Genomic DNA, 22,806 nt, shown 5'->3' with positions numbered 1-22,806 from the left:
ACTGACCACAGGCTGGTTCAAGCTAACATTGCATTCAGAATCAAACCATTACTCAGAAGGAAAGGTCCACAAAGAAACTACAAGTTCACAGACTCTATATACCAGAAGAAAAAGCAGTTTTCCAGAGCAAGCCTGAAGACAGACTCTGCAGTGACTCGACTCCAGGGAGTGATATTAACCCAGCAGTGCAGTGGGAATAGGTGATATCTGTCCTATAGGAAATAACTGCAAAAGTAGCTTCTCAGCTAGAAGAAATCAAGTTAATCATAACAGAAAATGCTGGAAAAACTCAGCAGGTCTGACAGCATCTGTGGAGAAACAGAGTTAACTCTTCAAGTCCATATGACTCTTCTTTGCTTTCATCATAGAAGTCAAGATTTGATGAAAAGACTTGTTTTGATGAAAATTATATAAAAATGCAAGAACTTCTTCAAAAGATACACTCCTGTCACAATAGATTACTTCTATGTCCCAGTTGCCAAAAGCTGCATTTAGGGAAGCCTGTGGCACTCTGCAAATCAAACTCCGAATTATCGAAAACAACTGGTGGACAACGCTCGCTGAGAGGATATAAATGTACCCAGATATGAGAAATATGAGATCCTTCTATGAAGTCTTGAGATCTGTACATCAACTTTCCTACCAGGTACAGGCACCAGTAAAATCCTCAGATGGCACAACCCTGCTTATAGATAAAGAGACCATCCTGCACCGATGGCAAGGACAATTTGAGAGCCTATTTGGTGACCAATGGATGTACAGGAGACGTCCATCACGAATATCACCCACAGAGACGTGAAGTCTGAGCTGGATGAAGCATCAATCCATGAAGGAATAACTACCGCTATAGCGCAATTAACATAACACAAAGTTTCCAGAATATATGGGATTCCAGCCGAGGTCTATAAACAGGGAGGAAATATGAACTTTGTTAGGTTTATAGATCTGTTTACAGCATGATGGGAGAAAGGAACAGTGCCTCAGGACCTTTGAGATGCAGTGATTGTCTTCCTCTACAAAAACAAGGAAGAGAAGTCTGACTATTTAAACTATGGAGGCATAACTTTAGGTAAAATCTTGGCCAGAATGCTTCTAAATAGACTTGTTCTGACAAGAGCTGAAGAAAGCCTCCCTGAAAGTCAATGCAAATTCAAACCCAATAGAGGAACTACAGACATGATTTCTGTGCTGAGACAGATCCAGGTGAAGTGTAAAGAACAAAACATGGGCCTGTACACTACTTTTGTAGATTTCACCAAGACATTCTTTAGAGTCAGCCAGGACAGTTCCCCAAGGGAGTGGGGGAACATTTTGGGGACAGTGATCATTGTATTATAAGATTTAGGATAACGGTGGAAAATGACATTGGTCAATTCAGATTAAGAATAATCAACTTGCAGAGAGCATACATCAATGGGGCAAGAATGGACCTAGGCTGGATAGACTGGTACCAAAGATTGGCAGGAAAAACAGCAGCTGAACAATGGGCTATCTTCAAAGAGGAGATGGTTTGGGCATGGTCAAGGTATGTTCTCTCAAAAGGGAAGGGTAGGACAAACAAATCCTGGATGACAAAGGAGATAAAAATTAAGTTCATGAAGATAAAGTGTGCTTACCGGAGGTGTCAGGTAGCAAATACAATTGAGAACCAAGTTGAAAACAGAAGGTTCAGAAGGGATGTGAAAAAGCAAATATGAGAAGCAAAGAGGGATTATGAAAAAATGGCTGGCAGCTAATATAAAAGGAAATCCCAAAGTATCCTTTCAGCACATCAATAGTAAAAGTGTGGTAAAAGGAGGAGTAGGGCCGATTAGGGACCAAAAAGGGGATTTACACATAGAGGCAAGAGGCATGGCTGAGGTGTTAAATGAATACTTTGCATCTGTCTTTACCTATGAGGTACATGCTACCCAGGCCATGGTGATAGTGGAGGAAACTCAGCCACTAGAAGGGTTTAAAATTGATAAGGAGGTGGTATTGGTATTGGTACTTAAAGTTGATAAGGCACCGGGACCGGATGAGATGCATCCAAGAATATTGAAGGAATTGAGACTGGAAATTGCAGAGGCACTGGCAATAATATTTCAATGTTCCCTGGATTCGGGGGAGATGCCGGGGGACTGGAGAATTGCAAACATTGCACCCTTGTTCAAAAATGGTTGTAAAGGTCTGCCCTGCAATTACATACCAGTCAGTTTAACTTCAGTGTGGGGGAACTTCTAGAAACAATTATTCAGGATAGAATTAATAGTCACATGGAAAAATGTGGATTGATTTGGAAAAGTCAGCATGGATTTGTTAAAGGAAAATTGTGTCTAACTAACTTTCTGGAGTCTTTTGAAGAGGTAACAGAGATGGTTGATGAGGGCAAGGCCGTTGATATGGTGTATATGGACTTCCAAAAGGCGTTCAATACAGTACCACACAACAGACTTATGAGGAAAGTTATAAGTCATGGAATAAAAGGAACAGTAGCAACATGGATACAAAATTGGCTGAAGGATAGGAAACAGAGTAATAGTTAATGGATATTTTTCGGGTTGGAAGGAGGTTTGTAGTGGAGTTCCCCAGGGGTTGGTATTGGAACCCTTGCTTTTCCTGATATATATAAATGACCTAGATCTTGTTGTGCAGGGGACAATTTCAAAGTTTGTGGATGACACAAAACTTGGGAGATTTGTAAACTGAGGACGACAGTGTAGAACTTCAAAAGGAAATTGACACATTGGTGGAGTGGGCAGATAGGTGGCAGATGAAGTTCAATGCAGAGAAGTGAGAGGTGATAACACTTTGGTACAAAGAACATGGAGAGCTAGTATAAAATAAAAGATACTATTCTAAAGGGTGTGCAGGAGCAGAGAGAATTGGGTGTATATGTACATAAGTCATTAAAGGTGGCAGGACAGGAAGGGAGAGCTGTTTCTAAAGCATACAGTATTCTAGACTTCATTAATAGGGGCATAGAGTACAAGAGCAGGGAGATTATGATTAACTTATATAAGAGACTGGTTAGACTTCAGCTGGAGTATCGTGTACAGTTCTGGGCACCACACAATAGGAAGGATGTGGACGCATTGGAGAGAGTGCAGAAGAGGTTTACGAGAATGGTTCCAGGGGTGAGGCACTTCAGTTTTGAGGAAAGACTGGGGGAGTTGAAACTGTTTTCCTTGGAGAGGAGAAGGCTAAGAGGAGACTTGATAGGAGTTTTCGAAATCATGAGGGGTCTGGACAGAGTACATAGGGAGAAACTGTTCCTGCTCGTAAATGGATCAAAAACCAGAAAGCACAGTTTTAAAGTGTATTGCAAAAGAAGCAAATGTGAGGTGAGAGAAAAAACTTCTTCACACAGCGAGTAGTTAGGGTTTGGAATGCACTGCCTGGAAATGTGGTGGAGGCAGGTTCAACTGAGGCATTCAAGAGGCCATTGGATGATTATTTAAAGAGAAACAATGTACAGGGTTAGGGGAAAGGCAGGAGATTGGCACTAAGTTAAAATGCTCAGAGAGCCGGTGCAGATACATTAGGCTGAATGGCCTCCTTCTACACCATAACAATTATGTGATTCTGTGCCAGATTTTGGAAGATACTATCCATATTGAGGCACTCTCCAAGGTTCTTCACCATTCTCCGTCAACTACGCGAAGGCCAGAAAGGTCAGGTCAAGCAAAATGGAGCTTTCTCAGACAGCTCCCCCATCTCCAAAGGTGTTAAGTAAGTCTGTGTTTTGGCACTGACCCGTTTCTCTACCTATTTCAGTATGATGCTTCAAGGGGCAAAGATAGGCTTGACAGACAGCATATACATCCACTTCCAAACAGACAGCAGTCTCTTCAAACAACGATGTTTACCGCACATAGTAAAACCACAGGGCAGCTTTTGTGGTGCTTCTTATTTCTGACGATTGCATCATTGGCACTCATGGAGGAGGCAATGCAGCTCAATATAAACTGTTCCTCTGAGGTAGCAAATGCCTTTAGCCTTACTGCTAGCCCAAAGAAAACAGAAGTGCGATACCAAACATGACCCTGAGGAAATTACAATCCATTGTAGGTCAGCATTGACAGTGATGCAGACCTCAATGCAATAGAATAGCTTACTCTGTAGTTTACTCTGAATAGTAGCTCTGAAGAAGTGTCAAACGAACTCAAAATGTCAACTCTGTTTTTCTCTCCACAGATGCTGTCAGACCTGCTCAGTTTTTCCAGCATTTTCTGTGTTTCTAATAGTTTACCTATCTGGATAGTATTACCTCAAATGATGCTGTCAACAAGTAGATAAAAAGTGGACTGTCCAAGGCCAATAATCCCATTGGCCACCTCTCGAAGCGTGTCTGATGAAACCATTTACTACGCACGCACATCTACCAAAACTCAAGTGTACAAAGCAGTTGTCCTCACCACCCTCTTCTATGGGTCAGAATCATGGGTTCTGTACAGTAAACAAATGTGATTGCTGAATTGCTTCAATCAACACTTTTTTTTATCCATCATGAACAGCACGGTGGGTGTACCTGCACCACATGGACTACAGCAGTTCAAGAAGTGGAACAGTGGAATCTGGGTTTCCTTGTACATGAAACACAAGAAGTTAACATGCAGGTACAGTAAGTAATTAGGAAGGCAAATGGAATGTTAGTCTTTATTGCAAGGGGGATGATGTATCAAAGTAACTAAGTCTTGCTACAACTGCTAAGGCATTAATGAGACCACATCTTGAGTACTATGTACAGTTTTGGTCTTCTTATGTAAGGAGGGATACATTTGCATTGGAGGCAGCTCAGAAAAGGTTCACTTTTTTGATTCCTGAGATAAAGAGGTTGTCTTAAGATGAAAGGTTGAGCAGATTGGATCTATTGTCACTGGAGTTTAGAAGAAAGAGAGGCGAGGTTATTGAAATATAGGGGGCTTAACAGGATGGTTGCTGAGAGGATGTTTCCTGCCTGAGGGGGAATCTAGAATGAGGGAACATAGTTTCAAAATAAGGGATGCTCATTTAAGAAGGAAATGAGGAGGAAATTCTTCTCACAAAGGGTTGTAAATCTTTGGTATTCCCTACTCCAGAGAGCTGTGGAAACTAAGCCATTGAATATATTCAAGGCTAAGTTAGACATATTTTTGAACCACAGGGGAGTCAAGGGTTATGGGGAACAGGCAGGAAAGTGGATTTGAGACCAAGGTCAGATCAGCTATGATCTTACTGAATGGTGGAGCAGGCCCAAAGGGCCAAAAAGCCCATTCCTGCTCCTTTTTCATATGTGCTTTACAGCAGCTATTTTTATCCAGTGATCTTTCTCTGAACGTGCTAAAGAACTTCAATATTCCCTATCATGAGAGAGAACCAAAACCGGACACTCAGCATTGTATGTGTGACCTGAGTAAGGTCTTTTACAGTGAAAAGAATGCATTTGTAGTTTTAAATGTAAAGCTCACTGCAATAACCCTAACATCCTATATGCTTTGTAATAGCATCACCACATTGGTTATGGACTTTCAATAACTTATGCAAGATATCCCTCAGGTCCTTTTTCCTGTTCAACAATCTGCAACACAACTCAGCATAGTATTGCCAAATTGGGGCCTAGTCTAGTGCAGCTCCCCTCCCACAGAGGAAAACTGACCCTGAGCCAGTGTCAACCAGATCTTCCCATCCTCCTCTTCTCCAACACACCCTGCCTGTCTCCTCTTCTAGCCATCATGCTTTCTGTCCATCTTCAACTCCTCCTCTGAAGAAATGGACCCTACCCAATGCCACACATGCCTTCTATTGCTCCTTCTCCTCCAGGTCTCCTCCCACCTGGCCCCTTCCACTTTCACTGTTCTTCCACATTCACATCCATACCCATCTCTCTTTTTTCTCTCACCTCCCCTCATCCACCTGGATCCACTTATTCTGCCATTTTATAACTGACATGGCCTGAATAATAGGCTAGGTCGACTAAAAATACCACATGGCTTTTATACCATCTAAATATCTTTCAGAGAAACAGAATGCTAAGTCATCATAAGAAATGCCGAATAAAAATTTTTAAGAACTTAAGCAATATTGATTTAAGTAGATTTTAGTACATGATATGGCTCCATTTTAAGGGTAGGTGCACACATTTTAAGTATTTCTCTTCTATATTGCAAATTGAACAAAAATATTACATAGTACAATTTGTTTCTTTATATGACTTTAAAATGCATGCCAGAATTTTGTCATCAAAAGGCAACAATTAATAGAAAATGTTACCTGTAATGCACAGTTTATCATTCTGACTGTATAGTCAAATTGTTGGTGATCCAGTATTGCTCGATTTTGTTGAACATGTAGACTTAGCTCCTGTATGAGACACTGCCGTGCTACCCGTCCCTTCAGGGCGCGCAATGCAGCTGGAAGGGTCTAGCAAAGCAAACATGACAATTGAAAATGTAAGCTTGAAAAGCAAATCTTTTAATACTTTAATTTGAGCTGTGAATTGAACTGTGAACTAACATTTTACCATTACAATGTCACAAAACTATCACTACTAGAGGATTTTATTTCAACCTCAATAAATTATTTTAGCAAGAAGTTTGTTTCCTGTACCTTCACATGCTTTTCTCCCTTGGAGAATGGTGTGGGGTTGCTGGAAGGACTTTTCATGCTGATTAAAAACGTGCTTTGAGCCACATGTACACTCTTTCCATGGCCAATAAGTCCTGGAGTGGGACTTGAACCTATGGGCCTTCTGGCTCAGAGGCAGAAGTGCTACCAACTGAGCCACTCAGCTCCACATCATGAAGTCATAAAATTTAACAAATTCCCTCTGGTTTATTTTTATATGTGATGGCATATTAATTATTATTTGATCAGCTATGTTGTATCAAGTCTCTGCTATGTAGATCTAGAAAAATTGTTGTAATTGCATACAATCCGCATTGCATCAGAAAAAACAAAATCCTAGAAACTAATGTAACAAAAATGGATTTGCAACTTGATGTTGCTGATTCTGCAATGTTAGTCAGCTGAGGCAGGGATTTGGAGATCAACAGAATCTCTTTAATTTAAATGATAGAAAATCAAGGAATGCAGGTCTACAGTTTCCTAACCAACATTCTCTGCAAGCACTGCTTTTCATCACAGCTTATCATTTTGAGAAATCAGCCCTGTTTGCTCACTTGAATCATTAATATCCAACGTGAATATTCATTTATCCACACATATATATTAAAAGGGCAGTCAAAGGAAGGGTAGAGCAAATTAGGGTCTAAAAAGGAAATCTTCTTGGAGGAGTAGAGATCATGGCTGATGTACTCAATGAATACATGGTATCTGTCTTCATGAGAGATGAGGATGCTACCAATGTGGCAGCATAGAAAGAAGTGGCAGCAATATTGAATAGGATAAAAAGAGAGAAAGACTAGGTACTTAAAAGGTTGTCAACAGTTACCCTGTCGAGATGGACTGCAGCCTAAGTTACTAGGGGAGGAAAAGGTGAGAATTGAAAAGCTTTGGCCACAATCTCCCAATGCCTTCTTTGATTTGGAGGCGGTGTCAGTGGATTGGAGAATTAATTGGATGTGTTCCACACTGGGTCAAAAAGGTAGGGGAATGACCCCAGTTAGGACAGGGCAGTTAGCCTTATTTCAGTGGTGGGGAAAATTTGAGACACAATAACCTGGGACAAAATTAATTGGCACTTGGAAAATTATGGTCTAATAAATAAAAGTCGGCGCAGATTTCTTAATGGCGTACTGTGTTTGATTAACTTGACTGGGTGTTTTAATGAAGTAATGAACAGGGTAAATGAGGACAGTACAGTTGATGTAGGGGGCAAGTGACCAAGTACCACATGGAAGAAAGATTAAAACTCATGGAATTAAAGGAACAGTAGCAATGTGTATACAAAATTGGCTAAAAGGACAGAAAGTAGAGATCAATGATGAGCAGTTGCTTTTCAGACTGGATGGAAATACAGAATGGTTTTCCCAGGGGTCAGCATTGGGACCGCTGTTTTTTTTTGTCTTTTATAAATGACTTGGACGTGGTTATATGGGACATTTTTTCAAGCCCTGCAGATGACAAGAAACTCAGAAATGTAGTAAACAATGAGGCTGATAGTAACAGAATTCAGGAGGGCATAGACTGGTGAAATGGGCAGATACATCGCAGATGAAATTTAATGCAGAAAAGTGTGAAGCGATACATTTTGGTAGGAAGAATGAGGAAAGGCAATGAAAAACTTTTAACGTGGGTGCAGGAATAGAGAAATCTGAAGGCCTGCATTGCCAAATCTCTGAAGTGGCAGGGTAAGTTGAGTAGGGTAAAGAAGATGTGGGATCATTGGCTTTATTAACTGACATCGAATACAAATGCAAGGAAATCATGCCAAATCTTTATAAAGCACTAGTTGGGCTGCAGCTGGAGTATTTGCGCAATTACGAGCACCATACCTAAGGGAGGATCTCAAGGTTTTAGAGATAGCGTAGAAAATATTTATCAGCATGGTATCGGGGATGAGGTGCTACAGTTATGTAGAATGAGTGGAGAAGCTGACATTGTTCTCCTTAAAGCAAAGATTATGAGAAGATTTGATAGAGGTGTTAAAGCTCATGAATCGTTTTGATAAGAGTAAATGAGAAACTGTTTCCAATGACAGAAGGATCAGTAACTAGAAGACACAGAGGAAACAGCTGTGGGCAATGGAGAGAACAGATGAGTGGAATTAACTGGACAGCTCTTTCAAAATGGTACGATTAGCCAAATGGCCTCCTTTTGCGAATAAATAGTTCAGAGTGCTCAACTATTGTGGAAAACAAAATGCTATTAAATATATATGGCACTTATATACATGATTAACCTAATCCCACTGTTGAACCACTCCTTGTGTACTGCAGGGTCCTTTCAGTGAAAATGAGGCAAAGTGATAGAAATGCAGTGGCTTAGAATTCAGAAATAGGATTTCAAACCAATTGCACGGATGCTATTTGCAACTTTACCATTCTAGCTGGGATGTTTGCAGAGGTAAGATTTATTCAGATTAAACATGCTGAAATTGAGTTGCTAGCCTACAATAGCAGGGTGAGAAGTCAGTGATCTTGTCTGAGGCAAGTGGTTCTACAAGAGGGCATTTGAGGCTGTGTGGATTTGAATTTTTTTTAAATATCCTCAAAAATTCAATATTAATGAATATGGGGACATAGGGCATTTTAATAGCATGTGCTGTTCAGGTAGATATGCCCCTAAACCTTTCAGCTCAAAAATTTGTGACCATAAAGTTGCTGAGATTGCACGCTAATAATGTAACGGGTGAAATAAGGCATCTGGTACCTTAGTGAACAAGGCAACAACTGTTCTTTAATCAGTGAGATTTAACAATTAGGAACAAAACACAGGAAGCACTGAGGTGGAGGATGAATTCAAAGTTAAATCAGGTACGGAAAGAGAAAGAGAGAAAAAGATTAGATTGAGAGTGTGAGAGAGAGATTAAGAGAGGCAAAAAGCGTGACTGGGAGAAACTATTCACACTAGTTGAGAATTCTAGGACTAGGGGACATAGTCAAAAAATTCAGATCTGAAATTAGGGAACACTTCTTCACACAGAAGATGGTAAAAGTTTGGAACTATCTTTTGCAAATAGCAATTGATCCATGATCAAATGTTAATTTAAACTGAGATTGACAAATTTTTGTTAGCCAAAGGTATCAAGGGATATGGGTAAATGGAGTTAGATCACAGATCAGCCATAATCTTATCAAATGGCAGAACATTCGTGAAGGGCTAAATGGCTTGTTCCTATATTCCTGTGAACAGGAGGAAAAAAGTTAAAATTTGACATTTAAAAAAAATCTCCCCCAAAACTCAAAAGGAATGAAACACCACACTTGCAATAGTTAATTTTCAGTGCCAGAGAGGTTTATTGGCAGAAAATAACAATTATGTTATTAAAAATGTCAATAATCATGGGATATTTTAATCTACATATAGACTGGAAAAATCAGGTGGGCAAACGTAGCATAGATGAGGAGTCAATAGAATGTTTTTGGGATAGTTTCTTAGAACAGCACATTCTGGAACCAACCAGAAAGCACACCATACTATTATGCAATGAGATCGAATTAATTAATGACCTCATAGTGAAAGCACCCCTAGGTAACAGTAATCACAATATGATTGAATTTTACATTCAGTTTGAGGGAGAGAAGAGGAGGTCCAAGACTAGGATTGTAAACTTGAGTAATGCCAATTACGAAGGCATGAAAGCAGAGCTAGTGAAAGTGAACTGGCAAATTAGGTTACGGAATAGCTCAATAGAGATGTAGTGGAAGACATTTAAAGGGATTATTCAGAATACATAGAATAGATCCATTTCAATGAGAAAGAAAAATTCCAAGGGGAGGGCCCACTATCCGTGGTTAACTAAAAAAATTAAAGATAGTATCAAACTTAAAGAAAAATTACGCATGGTGGCAGGTCAGAAGATTGGACAGAATATAAAAAACAGCAAAGAACGACTAAAAGATTAATAAGGAGGGAAAATTATAGTACAAAAGAAAGCTAGCTAGAAATATAAAAACAGATAGTAAGAGCTTCTGTAGATATTAAAAAAGAAAAGAGTTAACAAATTGCACGTTGGTCCTATAGAAAGTGAGTCTGGAGGATTAACAATGGAAAATGAGGAGTTGGCAGATGAATTGCACATGTATTTTGCACCAGTCTTCACTATAGAGGATACAAGTAAAATCCCAGAAGTAGTTGTAAATCAGGAAATGGAAGGAACTCAAGAAAATTACAATCACTAGGGAAGTGGTGCTGGTGCTGGACAATTTGTTGGAACTGCGGGCTGACAAGTCCCCAGGTCCTGATGGACTTCATCCTAGGGTGGCTAGTGAGATAGTTGATACATTGGTTTTCATTTTCCAAAATGCCCGTGGTTCAGGGGATGTTCCGTTAGATTGGAAAATAGCGAATACAACTGCTTTATTCAAAAAGGAAAGGAGACAGGAGGAGGAAACTACAGGCCAGTTAGCTTAACATCTGTCTTAGGGAAAATGTTGGAAGCTATTATTAAAGATGTTATAGCAGGACACTTCGATAAATTGAAGGTAATCAGGCAGCGTCAACAAGGCAAGGCAAATTATGTTTAACCAAGTTATTGGAGTTCTTTGAAGTAGTAACATGTGCTATGGATAAAGGATAAGGTGGATGTACAGTTCTTAGATTTCCAGAAGACATTTAATAAGGTGCCACATCAAAGGTTATTGCGGAAAATAAAAGTACATGATATGGGGGGTAACATATTGGCATGGATAGAAAATTGGCTAGCTAACAGGAAACAGAGTAGGCATAAATGGGTCATTTTCTGGCTGGGAAGATGTAATGACTGGTGTGTCACAAGGATCAGGGCTGGGGCCTCAACTTTATACAATTTATATAAATGACTTGGATGAAGGGGCTAAAGGTATGGTTGCTAAATTTGCTGATGATACAAAGATAGGCAGGAAAGTAAGTTGCGAAGAGGACATAAGGAGGTTACAAAGGGATATAATGTAGGTTAAGTGAGTGGGCAAAAATCTGGCAAATGGAGTATGTGGGAAAAAGTGAAATTGTCCATTTTGGCAGGAAGAATAAAAAAGCTTATTTAAATGGTGAGAGATTGCAGAGCTCTGTGGTGCAGAGGGATCTAGGTGTCCTAGTGCATGAAATTGCAAAAGATTAATATGCAAGTACAGCAAGTAATTAGGAAAGCTGATGAAAATTATCATTTATTGCAATGGGAATTGAACACAAGAGTAGAGAGTTGTGCTTCAGTTATACAGGGCATTGGTGAGACCACATCTGGAGTACTGTTTACAGTATTGGTCTCCTTATTTAAGAAAGGACGTAAATGCATTGGAAGTTATTCAGAGAAGGTTTACTAGACTAATACTTGGAATGGGAGGGTTGTCTTATGAGGAAAGGTTGGACAGGCTAGGCTTGTATCTGCTCGAGTTTAGAAGAGTAAGAAGTGACTTCATTGAAACATATAAGATCCTGATGGGTCTTGACAGCATGGATGTGAAAAGGATATTTCCTCGTGTAGGAGAATCTAGAACTAGGGGGTCACTGTTTAAAAATAAGGAGTCACCCATTTAAGGCAGAGATGAGGACAATTCTTTTCTCTTAGTGGGTAGTAAGTCTTTAGAACTCTCTTCCTCAAAAAGCACTGGAAGCAGAGTCATTGAATATTTTTAAGGCAGAGCTAGATAGATTCTTGATTAAAAAAGGGGTGAAAGGTTATCAGGGGTAGGTGGGAATGTGGAGTTGAGGTTACACACATTTCAGCCATGATCTTATTGAATGGTGGAGCAGGCTTGAGGGGCCGATTGGCCTACTTCTAATTCGTATGTTCATATGCATGTAAAAGGATACTTGTACTGCTAATTACTAGTCCTAACTGGCTTAACTCATGCCTAATTCACAAATACAGCAAACCTCATGATATTTAAATCATGTCATTGGTGAGGCAAGCAGCAAAATGGCATTTCTTTGGCAACTTCTGAATATTTGCATTTGACTACACATCTGTTCCTCACTTGAAGTTGCTGTACTATCTTCTCATAAATAATGATGAATGCTACTGTTGCTTTTTTAAAATTCATTCATGGGGTGTGGGTGTCACTGGCCAGGCCAGCATTTATTACCCATCCCCAGTTGCCATAGTTCAGGGGGCGTTTCAGAGTCAACCACATTGCTGTGGGTCTGGAGTCACAAGTAGGCCAGACCAGGTAAGGCGGTCTTTTTTTTTTAACAACAATCAACAATGGTTTCATGGTCATCATTAGACTTTCAATTCCAGATTTTTATTGAATTCAAATTCCATCATCTGCCATGGTGGGATTCGAACCCAGGTGCCCAGAACATTACCCTGGGTCTCTGGGTTACTAGTCCAGCGCCAATACCACTACGCCATCACCTCCACTTTAACAGCAAATTCTGGCTTCTAGTTCTAAAATGTCTTGTATTTTGACCATTGGCCAAAAAAAAGGATTTTGGCTGCATCATGGTCAGTAGTATATTGCTATTCGTATTCCTTTACAAAGATATTGACTTCAGTGCCTTAGTGATTGACTATATCAGAATTAGCTTGCAAATTTTTCTGTTTGATAGTTCAGGGTGCTATAATTAAATGTTGATGTTGGAAACAGAATTGCTAAGCCACTACATCAATATTGATCTCACTTCATCTCTGTTGCACTATTAAGCCTAGTAACTTTCCTCTTCTGAAGTCATAATGATTCACATTTACAAAAAGAGAAATAACAAAACTGAAAGATGTTATGAGTAACGTTTGCAAAAAGGGGTACTGATAGTGTCACTGACTGATAAATAATGTCATTACAATCTGCAGTTTCTTTAAGCTATTGATTCAAAATGCTTTCAGCTTTAAAATAAATGCCATTTTGAAGTTGTCTAGATAACAAGAGTTAATTTTTTATAAGATAAAAGCAAAATACTGCGGACGCTGGAAATCTGAAAGACAGACAGAAAATGCTGGAAAACTCAGCAGGTCTAACAGCATTTGTGGAGAGAAAAGCAGAATTAACATTTTGACTCTGCATGATCCTGCTCTGAAGAAGGGTCATAAAGACTTGAAACGTTAATTCTGTTTTTCTTTCCACAGATGCTGTCAGACCTGCTGAGTTTTTCCAGCATTTTCTGTTTTTCTCTCTTAATTTTTTTTATAAGTTAGGCTTTTAGAATGAGAATCATTGCCTTGAGGGACAGTACATTATAAATTCAATATCAGTTATAGCTGCCAGCTCTATTCCAAATAATCTTCAACTTGAAGTTTAAAGTCCCAAGATATATTTAATGTAAGAATGAAATAAACTTGTGATAAAAATAACTTAATGCAGCCAAGTCCTCACCTTAAATCAACCCTAGATTACTCATACAAAGCAACAGCTGGATTCTGATGTTATTTGTTTCTGCTTTGTGGCTTTTCTCTCCTCCTCCTCATAGGTGTAGGTTTTCACAGGCATTAGTCACACATCAGTACTTCACCCAACAACTCGCATTTATATACAACTTTAATGTAGAAAAGCGTCCCAAGTCACTTCACAGGAGCATTATCAAGTGCATCTGACAATGATCCATATAAGGAGATGGTAAGACATATAACCAAAAAGTCTTGTTTGAGGAATACTTTAAGGAGCTTCTTAAATGAGATGAGTGAGGTAGAGAGGCAGACACGTTTAGGGAGGGAATTACAAAACTTATGGCCAAGGCAATACGGCTTATGGCCACCAATGGTGAAATGAAGGAAATTGGGGGTGCATAAGAAGCCAGTATTGGAGGAACACAGAGTTCTCAAAGGGTTGTAGGAGTTCAGAGTTAGGCAGGGGTGAGACCATGGAGGGATTTGAACCCAAGGATGAGAATTATAGGTCTGAGGCATTGCTGGACTGGGAAACAATATAGATCAGCAAGCAAAGGGGTGATGGGTTAACAGCATTTGGTTTGACTTGTGGGGAAGAACAAAACTAGATGCCTAAATATAAGATAGTCACCATGAACTAAAATAGGAAATTCAGAAGAAAATCTGTATCCGGAGATCTATGAGAATGTGGAACCCACATTCAGACTTATGCAATGTATCTGGGGGGGCAGGGGGAAGTTACCTGGATACCTTGGGCTGGATTTTATACTCCCCTGCCGGCAGAGTGGGGGGGTGGGATGATTGAGGTGAGGCTGTAAAATCCAGTGCATGGCCTGGTCGCTTACCCAGCCTGTCTCAAATGTTACAGGGGCATTGGAGACATAAGGTGGCCCAACCACCCTATGGCCTGTTAAGGCCTGTAAGTAGCCAATTAAGGCTTCATCGCTGCCAGCTTATTTTGTCCAAGGTGAGGTGGGCCCACGCCATGTTGAAGGGGCTTGGCAGCTTTTGTGCAGGTTGGTGTCAGATAAGTGGGGGGGGGGGGGGGGGTGGGGGGGGGGGCCTCCTTTGCAGATCCTCTGTGCCCATTGGAGGCACAACCCCAAGGCCATCTTTCCTCCTTTAGCCATTCACCAGCTTCTCAAACACAGCACACCCTTCACTCTCCTCAGTTGGACTTGTCAGCCTGACCCCAGCAATATCCTGGACTCACTTTAACTCCAGGCTCCACTTTATCAGAACTGCCTTTATTCCAGCAGTGGCCACCTGGAGTTTCTGGGACTACAGAGCTGCCGGCCATCCGACTTTTTTTATTCATTCATGGGATGTGGGCCTTGCTGGTGAGGCCAGCACTTATTGCCCATTCCTAATTGCCCTTGAGAAGGTGGTGGTGAGCTGCCTTCCTAAACCGCTGGAGTCCATGTGGTGTAGGTACACCCATAGTGCTGATACAGAAGGAGTTCCAGAATTTTGACCCAGCGACAGTGAAGTAATGGCGATATATTTCCAAGTCAGGATGGTGTGTGACTTGGAGGGGAACTTCCAGATGGTGGTGTTCCCATGTATCTGCTGCCCTTGTCCTTCTAGCGGGGAGTGATCGTGGGTTTGGAAGGTGCTGTCCAAGGAACCTTGATGAATTCCCGCAGTGTGTCTTGTTGATGGTACACATTGTTGCCACTGTGCGTCGGTGGTGGAGGGAGCGAATATTTGTGGATGGGGTGCTTCTTGAGTGTTGTTGGAGCTGCACTCATCCAGGCAAATGGAGGGTACCCCATCACATTCCTGACTTGTGCCTTGTAGGTGTGGACGGGCTTTGGGGAGTCAGGTGGTGAGTTACTCGTCGCAGGATTTCTAGCCTCTGACCTACTCTTGTAGCCACAGTATTTAGATGGCTAGTCCAGTTCAGTTTCTGGTCAATGGTAACCCCCGGGATGTTGATAGTGGGGGATTCAACGATGGTAATGCCATTGAATGTCAAGGGGTGATGGTTAGGTTCTCTCTTGTTGGAGATGGTCACTGCCAGACACTTGTGTGAATGTTACTTGCTACTTGTCAGCCCAAGCTTGAATATCGTCCAGGTGTTGCTGTATTTGGATATGGACTACTTCAGTATCTGAGGAATCGCAAATGGTGCTGAACATTGTGCAATCATCAGCAAGCATCTCCATTTCTGACCTTATTATGGAAAGAGGTCATTAAGGAAGCAGCTGAAGACGGTTGGGTCGAGGACACTATCCTGAGGAACTCCTGCAGTGATGCCTTGGAACTGAGATGATTGACCTCCACTCTCACCTCTGGAGTTCAGCTCATTTGTCCGTATTTGAACCAAGGCTGTAATGAGGTCAGGAGCTGAGTGACCTGGGAGAACCCAAACTGAGCATCAGTGAGCAGGTTATGTCTAAGCAAGTACCGCTTGATAACACTATTGATGACCCCTTCCATCACTTTACTGATGATCAAGAGTAGACTGATGGGGCGATAATTGGCCTCGTTGGATTTGTCCCTTTTTTTTGTGTACAGAACATAATCTGTGCAATTTTCCACATCATCAGGTAGATGCCAGTATTGTAGCTGTATTGGAACAGTTTGGCTATGGGTGCGGCAAGTTCTGGAGAACATGTCTTCAGTACTATTTTCATGGCCTGTAGTTTTTGCAGTATCCAGAGCCATCAGCTGTTTCTTGCTGTCACATGCAGTGATTCGAATTGGCTGAAGGCCGGCATCTGTGATGCTGAGGAACTCCAGAAGAGGCTGAGAAGGGTCATCCACTCACCACTCCTGGGTGATGATTGTAGCAAATGCTTCAGTCTTATCTTTCGCACTAATGTGCTGGGTTTCCTCATCATTGAGGATGGGGTTATTTGTGGAGCCTCCTCCTCCAGTGAGTTGATTGGCCAGCAGCACTCTAAGGCGGGACTTCCTCCTGAGATAGGGGCAGAAGTCTCAACGCAAAGAAATTCATTGCAGTGATAAATTGCTGAGGGGCAGCTGTCACTATGGTGAACGTGGTCACCAATGACTTATTAGCTGACAGTCAGCACAATGGTGCCCTGTAACATCCAGCTCTTTGTTCCAGGAGGCAGACATGCCCCTCAAGCTAGGTACTTCAGATTTGCTTCATGGTCAGGGACAGGAGGATGCAACTATGAATGAGGCAAGTACGGGGGTTGAGAAGGTAGCAATGGAGAAGCATCAGCCTTTGCAACTGTCCAATGGGTTTGAGGTTCTTGCAACTTGTGTTGATGAGAGAGGGGGGCTGTACGGAGGAGAAGCAAACTGACCACAGCACTGTGGTGCAGGAAGCCATTCTAGTGGAGGGGGAATAAAGGATTGTAGTTGAGAGCAGAATAGTTAAGGGGGCTGTTCTCTGCAGCCGAGAGCATGAGCCCTGATGGCATCAGACAGGCAACACAGCCAGTGTTAAGGACATGACCTCAGGGCTGGAGAGTGGGAGGAGGAGGATCCAGTTGACATGGTCCAAATGGGTACCAACGACACGGATAGGACTAAGAAAGAGGTTCTGATGAGGGAATATGAGCGGCTAAGGACTAAATTAAAAAGCAGAACCAGAAAGATAATAACCTTTGGATTACCACCTGACCATGAGCAAATTGGCATATGGTGAATAAGATCAGAGAGTCGAATGCATGGCACAAAGATTGGTGTGGGTTTTGATTCATAAGGCACTGGCACCAGCACTGGGGAAAGAAGGATCTGTACCATTATGATGGTCTCCACCTGAAAGCGCTGGGAAGAATTGTATAACTAGGGCTATGAAGAGGTTGTTAAATTAAATAGTGGGGGCGTGGGGAGAGGTTCACATGAGGTGAGATTTGTAAAGTTAAAGAGAAAGATCAAGGTAATAGAGTAGCAAAACGGGTAATGATAACCAGAGTGTGACATGAAGGGACAGATCGTACAAACGTATAAGAGTGCACCAGCAAATAAGGTAAGAGTAGGGAAAATGGTAAAAAGACAGAATTAAAGGCTTTTTAACAAATGCACGCAGCATTTGTAATGAGATGGATGAATTGATAGCACAAATAGATATAAATATGACAGAAACATGCCTCCAAAAGTGACCAAGACCGGGACCCGAAATTTTCAAGGATATTTAACATTTCGGAAGGACAAGAAGAAAGGAGAAGGAGGTGGGGTGCTCTGTTAATCAAGAACAAGATAATACAGTAATAGGAAATGATCTTGGTTCGGAGGATCAAAATGTAGAACCAGTTTGGGTGGAGAAAAGAAATAGCAAAGGAAAAAAAGTCACTGGTGGGAATGGTTTACAGGTCCCCTGACAGTGGCTACGCTGTAGAAGAGTATAAATCAAGAAATAATGTGGACTTGTAGGAAAGGAACTGCAATAATCATCGGAAATGTTAATCTTCATATCAATTAGACGAATAAAATTGGCAAAGGAAGTCTGGAAAATGACTGCAAAGTGTATTTGGAACAGTTTCTTAGAACAATATGCCCCAAAGCCAACCATGGAAAAGGCTATTTTAGGCCTGGTAACGTGTGATGAGACGGGACTAATTCATGACCTCATAGAAAAGGATCCTCTAGGCAAGAGTGATCATAATATGATAGAATTTTACATTCAGTTTAAGGGTGACAAGTGGGTCTAAGACTAATGTCTTAATCTTAAATAAAGGCAATCACAAGGGTATGAAGAGAGAGTTGAAGTGGACTGGGAACATAGGTTAAAAGGTGAGATGGTAGAGAAGCAACGGCAGACATTTAAGGACATATTTCATAACTCTCAAGATATATTCCGTTGAGAAAGTAAGACGTGACAAGAAGGATACACTATCCATGGCTAACTAAGGAAGTTAAGAATTGTATCAAATTGAAAGAAGATGAGCAATGCTACTAACGTTAGTGGTAGGCAGAAGAGTGGGAAAATTTTAGAAATCAGCAAAGGATGACTACAAGAACAATAGGGGGAAAATAACAGTATGAGAGAAAACTAACAAGAAATACAAAAACAGACAGTAAAAGCTTCTATAAGTATATCTAACCAATTTATTGGAGTTCTTTGAAGGTGTCACATGTGCTGGGGTTAAAGGGGAACCAGTGGGTGTACTATACTTAGATTTCCAGAAGGCATATGATAAGGTGCCACATCAAAGGTTATTGCGGAAAATAAAAGCTCATGGCATAGAGGGTAATATATTGGCATGGATAGAAGATTGGTTAGCTAACAGGAAGCAGAGAGTTGGCATAAATGGGTCTTTTTCTGGTTGGCAGCACATGCCGATTGGTGTGCCACAGGTATCAGTGCTGGGGCCTCAACTTTTTAAATTTATATAAATAACTTGGATGAAGGGACTGAAGGTATGGTGGCTAAATTTGTTGACAACACAAAGATAGGTAGGAAAGTAAATTGTGAAGAGGACATAAGGAGGCTACAAAGGGGCATAAATAGGATAAGTGAGTGGGTACTGATCTGGCAAATGAAGTATAATGTGGGCAAATGTGAAATCGCCCATTTTAACAAGAATAAATAAGAAGCTTATCTAAATGTTGAGAGATCACAGAGGAGAATTTTTTTCTCTCAGGGGATCGTTAGTCCACGGCATTTTCCTCCCTAGAGAGCAGTGAAGGCTGGGTCATTGAATATATTCAAGGCTGAGTTATAGGTTCTTGATCCACAAGGGAGTCAAGGGTTATGGGTGCTGAGGGTGGGCAGACAGGAAAGTGGAGTTGAGGCCACAATCAGATCAGCAATGACCTTAATGAATGACGGAGCAGGCTCAAGGAGCTGAACATCCTACTCCTGCTCCTAATTCCTGTGTTCTTATATGATACAAAGATAGGTAGGAAAGCAAGTTGTGAGGAGGATACAAAGAATATACAAAGGGATACAGATAGGTTAAGTGAGTGGACAAAAAATTGACAGATAGAATAAATTGTGGTAAAATATGAGGTTGCCTATTTTGACAGGAAGAATAGAAAAGGAGATTATTTAAATGGAGAGAGACTGCAGAGTACTGCAGTGCAGAGTGGTCTGGTTTTCCTTGTACACGAATCACATAAATTAGGGGGAGGTGGTAGCGTAATAGTATTGTCAGTGGACTAATAATCCAGAGACCCAGAGTAATGCTCTGGGGATAAGGGTTCAAATCCCACCATGATAGGTGATGAAATTTGAATTTAATAAAATCTGGAATTAAAAGTCTGATGATGACCATTGTCATCAAATTGTCATAAAAACCCATCTGCTTCACTAATGCCCTTTAGGGAAGGAAATCTGCTGTCCTTATCTGGTCTGGCCTACACGTGACTCCAGATCCGCAGCAATGTGGTTGGCTTATAAATGCCTTCTGAAGTAGCCTAGCCACTCAGTTAAATCAAACTGCTAAAAAGTCTAAAAGAAATGAAACTGGATGGACAACCCAGCATCAACCTAGGCACCAGAAATGACAACGGCAAACTCAGCCCTGTTGACCCTGCAAAGTCTTCCCCACTAACATCGGGGGTTGGGGCCAAAATTGGGAGAGCTGTCTCACAGGCTAGTTAAGGAGCAGCCTGACATAGTCATGCTCATATGGCCCAGGCATCACCATCAAAATCCCTGGGTATGTCCTGTCCCACCAGCAGGACAAATCCAACAGAGGTGGCAGTACAGTGGTATTGAGGCCGGAAGGAGTTGCCCTGGGAGTCCTCAACATCAACTCCTGACACCATGAACTATCATGGCATCAGGTCAAACATGTGCAAGGAAGCTTCCTTCTAATTACCGCGTACCGCCCCCGACTTCAGCTGATGAATCAGTACTCCTCCACGTTGAACACCACATGGAGGAAGCACTGAGGGTGGCAAGAGCACAGAATGCACTCTGAGTGGGGGACTTCAATGTCCATCACCAAGAATGGCTCGGTAGCAGCACTACTGACCGAGCTGGCCAAGTCCTAAAGGACATAGCTGCTAGACTGGGTCTGCAGTTGGTGTTGAGTGAACCACAAGAAGGAAAAACATACTTGGCCTCATCTTCACCAACCTTCCTGCCACAGATGCATCTGTCCACCAAGGTATTGGTAAGAGTGACCACCACATAGTACTTATGAAGACAATGTCCCATCGTCAATTGAGGATAACCTGCATAGTGCTGTGTGGCACTACCACTGTGCTCGATGGGATGGATTTCAAACAGATCTAGCAACTCAATACTGGGCAGCCAATGAGGTGCTTGCACCATCAGCAGCAGAAGAATTGTACTCAACCACAATCTGTAACCTCATGGTCTGGCATATTCCCCACTCCACTATTACCACCAAGCCAGGGGATCAACCCAGGTTCAATAAAAAGTGCAGGAGGGCATGCCAGGACCAGCATCAAGCATACCTAAAAATGAGGTGTCAACCTGGTGAGGCTACAACACAGGACTACTTGCATGTCAAACAGCATAAGCAGCAAATAATAGACAGGGCGAAGTGATTCCACAACCAATGGACCGGATCTAAGCTCTGCAGTCCTGCCACATCCAGTCTTGAATGGTGGAAGACAATTACACAATTCACTGGAGGAGAAGGCTCCACAAATAGCCCCATCCTCAATAATGGGGGAGGCCAGTACACCAAGGCAGAAGAAAAGGCTGAAGCATTTGCAACAATCTTCAGTCAGAAGGGCTGAAAGTTTGATCAAGCTCAGCCTCCTCCAGAGGTCGCCAGCACCACAGATGCCAGTCTTCAGCCATTTCGATTCACTCCATGTGATATTAAGAAATGGCTGAAGGCACTAGATGCTGCAAAGGTGATGGGCCCTGACAATATTCTGGCAATAGTCCTGAAGACTTGGGCTCCAGTACTTGCCACACCCCTAGCCAAGCTGTTCCAGAACAGCTACAACACTGGCATCTACCCGACAATGTGGAAAATTGCACAAGTTATGTCCTGTACACAAAAAAAGAACAAATCCAACGCAGCCAATTATCGTCCCATCAATCTACTCTTGATCATCAGTAAAGTGATGGAAGGGGTCATCAACAGTGCTATCAAGCGACACTTGCGTAGAAATAACCTGTTCACTGACACTCAGTTTGGGTTCCACCAGGGTCACTCAGGTTCTCACCTCATCACACTTGGTTCAAACATGGACAAAAGAGCAGAATTCCACAGGTGAGGCGAGAGTAACTGCCCTTGACATCAAGGAACATCTGACTGAGTGTGGCATCAAGCAGCCCTAGAAAACCAGAGTCAAAGGGAATTGGGGGAAAGATTTCCACTGGCTGGAGTCATACCTAGCACAAAAGAAGATGGTTAAGGTTGTTGGAAGTCAATCATCTCAGTTCCAGGACATCAGTACAGGAGTTCCTCAGGCCCAACCATCTTCAGCTGCTTCATCAATGACCCTACTTCCATCATAAAGTCAGAAGTGAGGATGTTTGCTGATGATTGCAATGTTCAGCACCATTTGCGACTCCTCAGATACTGAAGCAGTCCATATCCAAATGCAGCAAGACCTAGACAATATCAAGGCTTGGGCTGACAAGTGGCAAGTAACAATCAAGTGCCAGGCAATGGCCATCTCCAATAATTGAGAATCTAACCATCACCCCATGACATTCAATGGCATTACCACTGCTGAATCCCCCACTATCAACATCCTGGGGGTTACCATTGACCAGAAACACAACTGGACTAGCCATATAAACACTGTGTCTACAAGAGCAGGTCAGAGGCTAGAAATCCTGCGACGAGTAACTCACCACCTGACTCCCCAAAGCTTGTCCACATCTACAGGACACAAGTCAGGAATGTGATGGGATACTCTTCATTTGCCTGGGTGAGTGCAGCTCCAACAACACTCAAGAAGCACCCCATCCACAAATATTCGCTCCCTCCACCACCGATGCACAGTGGCAACAGTGTGTACCATCTACAAGACACACTGCGGGAATTCACCAAGGTTCCTTGGAC

General features: G+C 41.9%; 1 protein-coding gene across 2 annotated transcripts in view; it reads right to left on the bottom strand.

Annotated features, from left to right (window-relative positions):
- The window catches only part of sbf2 (SET binding factor 2), a 669,356-nt gene that overhangs the window by 223,346 nt on the left and 423,204 nt on the right, over positions 1-22,806 (bottom strand). For both annotated transcript variants that reach the window (XM_078549182.1, XM_078549183.1), the window contains one exon: positions 6,232-6,381. In XM_078549182.1, the coding sequence (XP_078405308.1) occupies positions 6,232-6,381 (150 nt within the window). The remainder of the gene's footprint in view (positions 1-6,231; positions 6,382-22,806) is intronic.

The sequence above is a fragment of the Cetorhinus maximus genome, chromosome 9 (assembly GCF_964194155.1).
Source record: "Cetorhinus maximus chromosome 9, sCetMax3.hap1.1, whole genome shotgun sequence".
NCBI lineage: Eukaryota > Metazoa > Chordata > Chondrichthyes > Lamniformes > Cetorhinidae > Cetorhinus > Cetorhinus maximus.
Note: the sequence above shows the minus strand (reverse complement) of the source record. Positions and strands in the feature narration are given on the sequence as shown.